Here is a 12,123-nt window from a genome sequence, read left to right on the forward strand (position 1 = left end):
CTTTTCCAAATGTCCCCTCAGGTTTCCTCAGGAGCTTGCAGTTGGGAAGATCAGCGCGGAGGTGATGTGGAGTCTTTTTGCCCAGGATATGAAATATGCCATGGAAGGTAAGAGAATGTCTCACTGCTGTTAGCTGACTTGTTGCTGGTCTCTTGTTCTCCATCCGTTTGGTGAAAATGAGGCTTAAGCTCGTGAGTAGCATCGCTGGTGGGAGTGGGGATTTTTAGTGGTTTGTTTGTTCGTGAACAGCTGGTTTATGCTCAGAATTGAGGCTGAGATCTGGATAAGCTGTAGACCTCCATGTCAGGCTGTGTTGCAAGCTGTTCAGTGACATTCCAGCTGGTTTGAAATCAGAAGTTCCCTTTGGCCTAGAAGTTACAATGGCTTGGATCAGCAGCCAGCAGCAGCTTCATCTTCCATTGTGCTGTGGTAGAAAGAGTTGGAGAAGTTGCTGGACTCTGAGTTGTGCCATGGCTCTAGTTCGCTGGATAATACAGCACAGGTTGTCTAAGCCATTGGCAGAAAGATGCTGTTATAATAATTCCTGCTGCAGACATCTTCATTTCCAATTAGTCTTTGCAATAATTCCATCTGCAAGTAAGGAGAAAATTTTACTGTTTCTGAAAATGAGTTAGGCATGCAAAACCCAGCAAATATCCACAAAGGAATTCTTCTTCTTGCAGTACTCTTCTGATGGTTGGTTTCTGAACTTGATTTTAGTTCTATATGTTGATTTTCACAATCTCACCAACTTTTCACAAGTTTCAGAGAGCATCCAGCTCCCACTGTCTCTGCAGGGTTGGGCTTTATGATCATTTGCAAGGTGAGACTGTGATAAAACAGAAGTCCCAGTGCTGTCTGCAGGGTGCTAGCTGTATTTATATTCCAAACCGAAGTCAAGCTACTACTTTTGGCCACTTAAAAAATTTTGCTCAATCCACTTGTCCCCACTTTGACCTGAACTCACTTACAGGAGTGACAGCCAATTAGGCTCTTCAGATTGGTAGGAAAAAAATGCTGCCAGTAAGACAGCTGCCTGCATTTTGTTCTTTGGAAACAAGTCTGTGGGGTTGCTCTGTAGGTGAAAAAGATTGACTCCATTTATTTTATTAATCTCTGTCAGTGCAACAGATGTAGAGACTGTGCTGTAGGGGGACACTCTTTGCCAGGTGAAGGCTTGAATCTGACATGCTGCAGGGCTGGATGAAATCTTCTCAGTTTTGTGTTAAGAACATTTTATATATGCTTGTACCCCACAGTGCCTTTTGTCTTGTGAGGTCAAGCTCATGTAAGACAAGAGACTGGGAAGAAGGACTGTGACCTACTAACTATGTTCAAGGGTCTCTTCTATAGTGACTGTCACTCATTGCTCATGTGTTAGAGATAAGGCAATGGTGATCATTTCATGTTCTCTTTCCCTAGAAACCATTTGCTCCTGCAAACCATTTTAGCTCCCCTTTCAGTTTTGTCCTTCTTTATCTAGGAGGGATGGAGCACCTTTCCTATGAAGACAGACTGAGAGAATTGCATTTGTTCCGCCTTTGGGTTGACTGACCTACCTGGGGTACCTGAAGGGAGCCTACAAGAACAATGGAGAGGGGCTTTTTACAAGAGTGTATAGTCACAGGACAAGGGGGAATGGCTTCAAACTGAAAGAGAACAGATTGAAATTAGGTATTAGGAAAAAGTTCTTCCCTGTGAGGGTGGTGAGGCACTGGCAGAGGTTGCCCAGAGAATCTGCTTTTGCCCCATCCCTGGCTGTGATTTTTTTTTCTTTATTTGGTTGCCAGTGCCCACATTAGCTTGGTGTCCCAAGTTTTCTCTTTTCACGTCTCATACCATGTCCCCACTGATGACTCTGGGCTTATTTTACCCTTTCCTGATATCCTTCTGGTCACTTGTGAGCTTTTTAAGACAAGCATTGGTATCACCCATGAGTTCCTCAGTCCATAGTAAATACTTGTTGAAAAGAGCATCCCTCTTCAGAATATTTCTTGGTGACAGAAGTTGATATAAATGCAGCTGGTGGAAAGGGATTTTGCATTTTGAACAAAAATCTAAAAACTGCATGGTAATTTATTTGTAGTCTAACTGTTCAAGTTCTGCAGAGGGTTGAACAGTGATAGAGTCTGTGTTAGGATGTGTCTCTTCCAAATATATATTCAAGAAATGCTTAGGGTGCAGAATTCTATTTGAGGCAAGTGTGATTCCTCACACTGCTCTGCTCTCCAGAAACTTGTGAAGATAACCTTTAGAACAAGCTCTACAATAATTCAATTACAGGCCTTACTACATACATTTTAAATACAGATGATTGCATTAGCTCGCTGCATTTTTTTTTAAACTAGGGGAAAAGGGATTAAAGGAAACTGTTTAAATGATGTGTAGGATGATAATTAGATTTGTCAGCCTCAGCTCTCGGCTCTGTCATTTCTCAGGTTCAGCTGCTGGTTTTTCTACCAGTTAACCTGCACCAAGAGTTTCATATTCCTTTTCCCAATTTGTGGCATAATCCCTGGGTACATTTCTTGTCTGCTCTGAGATCAGGAGCTCTGCAAAAAAAGCTAATCTATTTTTTGGAGATATGTGCACATGAGCACAGAGTATAGTATTTGCCCCTAATTTTCTTCATGGTGTTTTCCCTTATGTTCTGTTCCTAAGTTCTGGATAACATGAGCTCATTCACCTCACCAAGTGGTAAGTTTATGCTCCTTGATGGAGCTTGTAGCTGTGAGTAGACAAAGACTTTTATTTGTTACCCATAGTTTTAGCACTTTGGATGTAGTATGTAACACTAGCTCTAGAGTTCTGTAGTTTTTATGCCAGCAATAAACAGACCTGCAAAGAAGACTTGAAAGACCCTTCTGCTGCTGTAGATATGGAGGGCATGTGCTGTAAGGAGACTTTAGAGGAGAAGGAGTTCAGACCTGGCTGCGTGAAACTGCTCCCTCCCTCCCTCCCTGCCTGCCTCCCTCCTTCCAGCCTGATGCTTCCACACTGCTCTCCAGTAGGCAGTGTGGAAGAGACTTGGGAGGTTCAGGTGGGAGATGGCTTCTCCCGAGCTGGAAAGCAGTGCCTGGTGGCTGAGTTTTTCTTCTACCCATTGTGCCTATCTCCTCTAAGCTGGAGCTTACCCCCATATGCACCATGCAGCCTGTGCAGGACAATGTATAAATCCTAATTTATACCTAGAATGTGGAGGGATTTGGACCCGGAGTTCGTGCCAGCCTGTGGATGCTGCAGCAGTGCGTGCTTTCGGCACCTTCTGGAGCGTTAGATTGCTATTATGTAAAATTTTGAATCATAAAAGTGAAACACCTATTCTCTGTATAAATCAGCAGCTGGTAGCAGTAGCCACGGCAGCAGTGTGCTTGACTGCTGGATATTATGCCTTTGGTTGTCCAAAGGAGCCTCAATGTGTGAGGCACAGCAGAATCTCCAGGATCTACCCCATTTGTTTTCTCTCTCCCCCAAAGCAGTGACTACTCAAGGCACAATGCACAGCCAACCCAGCATTTCCCTTTTTGCTGAGTCTTTAAGAAGTGTGCCTTGTTCCCCGTCAGCCAAGAGTAAAACAGGTTAGATACACACATCCCAGACTTGGTTGGCAGGCTTATGTCACCCTGGAGTCACTGTAGGGTAGAGGATGATTTTCCAAGCTGTACAGTTGCCTCCACCCCGGGGACACTGCCCAGTGCTCAAGCAGCTGGAAATCCTCTCTGTTAGCACACTAACTGTAGTTAGTAGTTTTCTCGTTGACCTCCCTGAAACCTCTGTCACCCAGAAATCACAAACACCCCAAGCAAAGAGGCTTCTGCTCTTCTTTTGCTAGAACACCTTAAAAGATAGTAATAGAAAATCAACATCATCCTTGACAGCAACATTTCATCTTAGTTTGGACACATCAGTATTAAGAGAGCTGCAAATTGGAAACATCTCTGATAGGAAAAGAGACTGAGTAGACTTGGCAGGCAGGATTGAAATAAATCATTCTGCCACTTTCTCACTTCTAATAAGGAGAAAGGGATCAGAGGCACACACAGATGCCAGCTATCTAAAGTGTTGACACTTCAACAACCCTGGTACCTATTAGAGTTTCTGTATAGAAATTTGGCATTATTTGCTGGATGTTAATCCATAAAAAACTAACAATCAAGAAAAAAAGAAATCTGTGATTGAGGAGTGTGTAGGTAGAAGTCCTGTTCCCTGCCTGAAAAGGAGAACTGGACATAATACTAGACAGTGTGCTGCTAGGCAGCAGTTCCCTATTAATGCCATAATAATATATGGCCTTGGTTACTCCAAAAGCTTTCCTCTGAAGAAGGCTGTTTGCAGCTGAAATCTGCTAAGGAAGTGTGGGAGACTTACAGAACTCTGTGGTCTTTTCAGGATAAAACACAGCAGTTGCTGCACGGTATCTGTGTCCTGTTCTGTTGCTGCTGCTGCTAAGCTCTTTTAAAGCCAGCAGGTTATAAAGCAGAACAGAAATGTTCTAAGAGTGATGGCTGCCATGATCTTCACTTTTTCTAAAATGGGTTTTCAGTGTATGCCTCTGACTGATGTGTTTCGATGTCACCTTCAGGTGGTTTTAAACATTTCCACTTACAAAGGAAGTAACTGATCAAAACTATGTGAGATCCAGTGAAAGGGGAAGGGGAGATGATGCAAGCTGGGGATGGGGAGGTTGGGTCTTTGTTGGCTTTCCTCGTCCTCCAGAACGTTTGAGCTGTTCATTCTTGTCTTCTCTCTGTCACAAGCCCCTCCTTTCTTTCGAATACGTAAAGTTCTCTTCTATGGTGGTAAGACCTCTCCTTTGTTTTAGTTTCCTGTGATTTATCCCTTAGTGTCAAGTGTCTCCTTTAGTGCCTAGATGGCCAGGTAGTCCTAGTAGCTGTACTTGGGTTTATGCTTCTGTGGCTGCTTTGCATCTTCTTCTTCTGCAACTTAGAAGTGTTTTAGATGTCCTAGAAAACAGGAAGAAGCTTGAATTGCTTGCTTTTATTGCATTGTTTAATTTTGAGGAACTAAATCTGATTTAAGTCCTTTTTACATCCAAGTCAGACCTTTCCTCAGCAGGAACAGCACTTTCTACGTGCGGGAGCAGCAACTGGCAGCAGCACACATCCGAGTTAATGAAGTTATAATTGTCCATCAGTTTCCTCACTCACAGGGAGCAGAGCAGGCACAGTTATTGCTCTGTTTGTTTCCAGTTTTAGTTCTACAGAGGGAGTTCTCATTTTCTTCTACCGTTGCTTGAAGTATAGCAGAGGGTCAGCAGTTCAGACGCTGAGTATACTCCTGCTTTCTTAGTGCTTAAGAAAGATATGAGGTTATTAATGTAAAACAGGAATGGACTTTACACAGTTCCCTGTGGAGTGAAATAGACCATTGTACATGTAATTTGTCCATTGAACCATCAGTCCTGAGGATTATGTCTCTCGGATATTGGGCATTTTAATCTCTTCAAAACAAAGATTGGGTTTCTCTTTCTTTCTTTTATTCTTTTTCTTTTTTTTCTTTTTTTGAGATTGTATCTGTATGGGTCTGTGATGTGAGCTAGGGGGAAATGTGTATTACACTCCTACAAAAGCTTGCAAACAAACCACTGGAACATTCAACAGCTTGATAGTTGACAAAGGTTTATGGAAATACTTGGCATGAACATTTCTCTGGATTTTCTGTCTTCAGTTGGGTAATTCACACCTGATTTGGATTTTATTCTTGTCATGTTGATGAAGGTTCACGAGAGATGTGGAAGTTTCTCAATGTTTTGAATTAGTTGCAAGAATTCACATTTACCTGAAAATGGATAATGTTGTAAGATAGGCATGCCTATCAGTTAATAAGCCATTCAGAGTTAAGAAAAATACTCACTCTTTTTAACATAGCTGAAACCTGTCTGCACGTGAGCAGTGATGCCCTTGGAAAGTTACATCATTGATGAGGTTTCCATGTTAAAGGCCAAAAGAAGAGTCTAAAGTGAAATACTGGGGTAAAAACCTGAGGCTAAGCCAAAATCATGTATGTTTTAGTACAATATCTCACAGTGTAGTCATGGACTAGCAGCTTGCTGTGGTGCTAGAGTGAACAAAGAAGCTTGGCACAAAATGTATTCCTGCTGTGAAAGTTGGCAGAAGAAGGAGATGGATACAGACAGGAGGCACAGGGGAGCAGCAGTGCAGAATTGATCACCTGATGATGCAGGGTCACAGTGCAGGCAAAAGTCAGCTGCTGAGTCCTGATATCATGAAAAAGGAATTAATTTTAATCCCTTCAAGGAAGATTTGGAAGAAAAGCAGTGCAAGTAGAAGGATCTGCCTGTGTAAGCACATGAGGGGTGGCTTGGGAGAAAGCATTGAGCTGCTTTTGGGAGAATTTAGCAAGTATTTTAAATACATAATTGTGGGCTGATCAGAGGTGGGAGTCAATTACTGAAAGATGGTAGTGTGGACGTAGGCTGTGAAGAGCCTTGAGAGTGAAGATGTGGACCATACATTTCTCCTGATAAGGAAGGGGAGCAGTGGTCTTTGGAGATGATCTCTGCAGAAACGTAGGGCCAGTGCTTTAGTGGTGTAGGTGTGTGGGAGGGGTTGCGTTGTGGAGGTACGGGCATTATACAGGGAGAAACTGCATTTTTCCAGCATTGCCTGGGTACAAAAACATAAGGAAACCTTGGCAGGAGGAAGAAGCTCAGCAGCAGACCCTGCTTTGTGGAAGAGAAATATTAATTTCTCCAAGCTGGAGCAGGGAAGGCTGCAGTTCCTGTGTAGCTCATTTGATCTTGTTTGAGTCACCCTGTCAAACTCGTGGTGCTTTCTACTGTTGTCTCATAGGGGATGTAATGTAACATGTTGCTATTGCCTTTGTTTATATCCAAGAATAAACAGATTTTCTCCCCTTGATTTTCCCCTGCAAAGATGGAGTCTCAACTGTGATATGTTAAATGAAAAGGCCATGAGACATTGCTCTGTTTTTATTGCTTCAACAACAAAAGAATGTTCAACAAATGGAAGTATTAATTAGAGCTACAGAAAAATCTCTAGAGCCCCAATAGTCCCAACCTCCAAGAACTCCTGCCTGCTGCCAAAACCCTGTGTTGTGAAGATTTTGTGGCTCTATAGATGCTTCATCCTCAACACCCTTGCATTCTGCAGACATGCTTCATAAGTCCTTCCCATGCCTGGTGTGGTTACAGTGGTGAATTCTTACCTAACTGCTTTTTTTCCCCTTCCTTACAGAGCATGAGAAACACAGACTGTGTAAAAGTGCAGACTATATGAATTTACACTTCAAAGTGAAGTGGCTGTACAATGAATACGTTCGTGATCTGCCTGCCTTCAAGGGAAAAGTGCCTGAATATCCAGCGTGAGTGTTTTAAGTCTCCTGTAGTAAATCCCCACTATCTATTTCTTTTTGTTACCTTGGCGGTAGGGTGGCCATTTGGATCTCCTGTGGCTGCCTTCAAGATACATCATTTCTTACCTCTCAGTTTTCTGTGTTTCTGTACATGTTTTTCCCCTGTGGTGTTCTGTGCCACTGCCCCTCACCCAGCTCAATCCATTATTGTACAATATCTCCCAGCATTTCCAAAGCTTAGCAATGGCATGGACAGACTTAAAACTACTCTGTGCCTGCAGTATGGGCAGTTCTTGAATAGAAGATGTGTGCCTACAGATATGCTTTATGAATATATACTGTACATGGATGTCATATGTACACACACACAACAGGATTTGTAAGTAAAGATAATGTTTTTTCTTATTAAGACTGGGTGGCTTAGTTGGAAGCATCAAATAAGCTGTTGCTCTTGAGCTCTAAGCAGTTGTTTGCAGCTTCTAACTTTAAAAGAGCAACAATAGATTTCAGACCTGGAGAAGTTGTATGAGACCAAAAGGTTGTGAGAAGGTGTATGAGACCAGAAGGTTGTCTGAACAACCTGAGGAAAATGGTGTAGCTAGAGTCCCACACCTGCCTCAAGAAACAACAGGTATCCTGGGTCTTAGCAATGCTTTAACTGGTTTTCAGAAGCTTTCAGTGATTGCTCCACAACTCCTTTTATCCTGTGCTTCACTGTTACTCCTTCACTGGGTTTTGAGGATTTAGCATACACTCTCCTTTTCACCCCCTCCAAATCTTTCTTGCTTCAGTTTGAGCTTGTTATAGCCTATATATAGGCTGCACATAGAGAATAAATTGTTCCTGCTTTACAAGAGTAAAATGCTTTTCTCGTGCTTCTTTATGGTCTTCTGCTGGTTCTTGTTTGTTCCTAGCTTTCCTTCTAAGTGGGGTTTACTCACCCTTTCAGGACAATTTGTGTCTGAACATAACAGTTGGCCTTAAATATTGATTTTTCATCTAGACCTTGCCATGCATTGCCTTGCAGGCAGTGCTGTTGCTTTCATGTGTCATGTGCTGTGTTGAAAGCAACCTTTTTTATTTTCTTTTATTGAGAGGTATTGCTGACTAGCGGTGCTCCCAGTGGGCCACTGGCTGCTCTGCAGGCACCCTCAGCATTGTGCCCCACCACACTGCTGTTCCCACCCTGTACATGACTGTTCTGTGCTGTCTAAATGCAGCACTTTACCCCTCTTAACAAACACATTATTCCTGGACTGTGTTTCCAGTTTGGCACTTTGAATTCTCTTGCCATGCTGTTGTGCATGCGGTCCCTCAAGCCTGGGTGCTAGCTGCATGCTAATCAGACTTGAGGCAGTTGGGCATAATTGCTCAGTGTGGGCTGTGGGCCTGATTAAGAAATCAGGTCAGCAAGAGACATAAGCTGCTCACTGAGCAGGGTGCTAGAGTGGCAGTCTCAGAAGCCCCTTTCTCTTTGCTGTGCCTCTGAGTCAGGGCAGTCTCATGCAAGCCATCAGATATTCTTAATCTCTCTTTTTCTCCTGTGTAATCAGGATAATGATGCTCGGTTTTGTTCTGCAGTCTGTTCTGCTCTGCTGGCCTTTGTGGTAGAGCTTCAGTGCTCATCTGCATTTGCAGCCACTGGCTTTGTTACTTCACCCTCCTATTTCAGTACAATAGCCACATTGTCAGACATAGGTGATGTTTATCTCAACTGTAACCTTCACCTCTCACAAAGTATCCCCCTGATATTAATTGTCCTTTGATTTGCTTCATCACAAGTATTTTTAGCCTCAGAACTTCCTTAAACAAAGGAGTCCACACATCAGGTTTGCACATTGGTAAACTCCTTAGATGAAACTAAATTGCTGCTCTCCAGACAATGGTTGGGCTGTTGATGCCTCAGGTTTTAGCTTTTATATTTTCAGATTCTGTACTGCTTTAGTTGTAGTTCTGAGCTTCATATTAGGGGATAGTAAGCTCTCTTCACAGAGTAGGGAAACAAATCAATTCCTTTTCTAGCTGGGGACCAAGGACAAATGATCCAAATCTCAGGCCCAAGAGCACAAATAATGGCAGAATGAAGAGAGAAAAACAAGAAGGGTGGGACTTCATAACCTAGAGTTATAACTGGACAATTAACTCCAATACGCTAATGGACCAGAACTTCTAAAAGTGAGAGAACTTGTGACAGGTCTTCCATTTTGTGAACATTTGGGTTCATCTTGGGTGTAGCCCTGGCTGGGCTCTTGCACTGCCCAAGGTGTATCCATTGAGACCTTTTAATAAATACCTACTTTATTCTTTAACTCCATCTAGCCTCTGTTCTAGGTCAGCTTTACAAGGCATCACTGTCTGTCTACTTGTCAGACAAAAGGCTATCCACAAATTCACTTTTCCAGTTTATAAACTCTGAGAAACCATGTTCCTGGTAGTCTTGAGATATGATTGAACAAAGTGCAGGATGCAAAGTGTTGAAGTTTTTATACTCCCTTTATTTTCAGAAGCTCATAAGTGTTTTCTGAAATGGAAGTAGCTATGTAACTAGGAGTATATCTTCATAACTTCCTCTCTGCCAGCTAAAAGCTGTGAAGAGTCAATTCCTGAAAAAAACCCAGCTTTTTAGGTGTGTAAATATGTGCTTTGTTTAAATACTGATCTTAGTGTGCCGGTAGCATTGTGGCTCTACTGGAGACTGCCTCCTCTCTGGTGGGGGAAGATATTCCTTCCTTTGAGATCCTGTTCACTTATTCTGGCTCTCTTCATCAAACACAGTATTTATTATTTTACTCATGGGAGCCCTGTCTGCCTTCTTGCCTTAGTTTCTGCTGAGGCACAGAGATTGTTCCTTAGATACCCACAGCAAGTGAGCAAGATTTATTCACCTGCAGAGTGTGACCATGAGGGAGCCAGGCTCATGGCCAAGCTGAAATGGTAGCCTTTTGTGTTACCTCACTGTTGTGCAACCAAGAGAAGTGAACTTACATTTAGTCCTGAAGTGCTGCTGCCTTTCCCAGGCACTGGGAAGGACAGGAGTGAAGTGTATTCTGTGCAGACCTTGTTTGGAGTGTTTGACTGTGCCATCTGGAGCCAGGCTGTGCTGACCCCTGTGAGCACAGAATGTCTCTGAAGCAGCACTGTGAGCCACTGCTGTGTGTGCTGGTGTGTGAGTCATTACAGCGTTTGCTTCCTGACCAATAGTTGAAGCAGAGGAAGGAGAAGGAGAAGATATTTGCCATGTAACAACCTTTTGAAGCTATTTCTGCATGAAATCAGATTATTTTTATTCATTTCTGTGCTAGATAATTTTGCATATTGTTCTGGATATGTTGCCTTCGTAGTCCTTGGAGTCCCCTGACTTGCTCAGCAGCCCAAGCTGATAGTAAAATATTATAAGAGGTATTTGGCCAAAGATAGTTCTAGGTCTGTGTTACAGCTCAAAAAATAGTTTGGCCCTGAATGTACACATGGACTGGAAGTATTTGTAAATTATTTGCATCTCTTAGGTTTTTGTGTCAGCCAAAGGACAAAATTGAGGCTGGCTTTGCAGATGTACGTATAGAATTTCCTGATCTAAGTGGTTCATTCAACATTCATAATAAACTTCTTCCTGAAGGTAATGATTTCTTTTATTAGAGGGGGAGCAAATACACCACTCCTACCTGCCCAACAGTACCGTTTTCTCTGCCACCTTTGCTTAGACAATTTGGCAAGACAGGTATACCGAGGCACTTGATTTTGTGTAGCAACATATGGTATTCATAAAAATGGGCAGTGTTCTCAACAGCAAATGGCTCTTTCTTGTGAATGTGGTGCAATAACTAAGGATGAATGATAATCAGGATGTTGCTCTCCTTCTCAGAGTGAAAACTGTGGCTTATGGCACGAGCAAGTAATCTTCCTTGCACGTTGACCTGTGACATGTGAAGCAGTCAGCAGCTCACAGCCTGGGAACTGTGAAACAGGTGGAAGATGTATAGTTGCTTCCTTGTGAAGTGCCTGAGTTCCTTTCTAAGGCTTAAGCTGTTTAAAATACACAATTGCAGTTTAAAAGAAAACGTTGAAAGCTTGAGAAACTTGCAGCAGACTTCAACATATGCTGACTTTTAGGAGCCTGAAGTGCCATTCAAAAGGAATTCTTCCAGAATACAGGAAGTCCATATGTCTGTGACAGTCTTCCACTATTGCTGTCTATAATAAATAGGGCTACATAGACAGGTTGCTGTTGGCATTTTAACACTGTGTCAGTTACAATTTCCAATATTAGCATTGATGTGCTTTATATTTCAAAGTGTAGAGATTATTTAAGGCTATCTAGTATGCTCTGCCTGTGAATTTGCTCTTGATCTCCCTCTCATGTCTGGCACGTGCTTTCATGTTCTTTGCAAACTCAGCCCACAATTAGCACAATCTCTATGAACACAGCTGCCTGTGTAGAGAAGGCTGTACTCTTTAAAACTCATATAATAATCTTTTGTTTGGACTGAAATACACGTGGACACTTCTTTCTCTCGTTTGTGAATGCTGTTTAGTAATATTTGAAATGAAGATTTGCTTCAGCTGTGCTGTGTTGGCACTTGCATGCAACAACCTCTAGACAGACACATAAATAAGGCTGTAAGTGCTATGTTACTGCTTAAACACAGGCAACAAAAACACACACACACCCTTTTGTACTGTGTGTGTCCCTTGGAGCTGATGACAGAGCAACCAGCTGTCAGATCCCATCACTGAAGCTGCTTCTCAGCTTGCCTATTTTCACACTGC

General features: G+C 42.6%; 1 protein-coding gene across 4 annotated transcripts in view; it reads left to right on the top strand.

Annotated features, from left to right (window-relative positions):
- Nucleotides 1-12,123, top strand: part of UNC13B (unc-13 homolog B) — a 207,087-nt gene that overhangs the window by 158,214 nt on the left and 36,750 nt on the right. For all 4 annotated transcript variants that reach the window (XM_054517797.1, XM_036402618.2, XM_054517796.1 and 1 more), the window contains 2 exons: nucleotides 22-107; nucleotides 7,239-7,365. In XM_054517797.1, the coding sequence (XP_054373772.1) occupies nucleotides 22-107; nucleotides 7,239-7,365 (213 nt within the window). The remainder of the gene's footprint in view (nucleotides 1-21; nucleotides 108-7,238; nucleotides 7,366-12,123) is intronic.

The sequence above is a fragment of the Molothrus ater genome, chromosome Z, assembly GCF_012460135.2.
Source record: "Molothrus ater isolate BHLD 08-10-18 breed brown headed cowbird chromosome Z, BPBGC_Mater_1.1, whole genome shotgun sequence".
Classification (NCBI taxonomy): Eukaryota; Metazoa; Chordata; class Aves; order Passeriformes; family Icteridae; genus Molothrus; species Molothrus ater.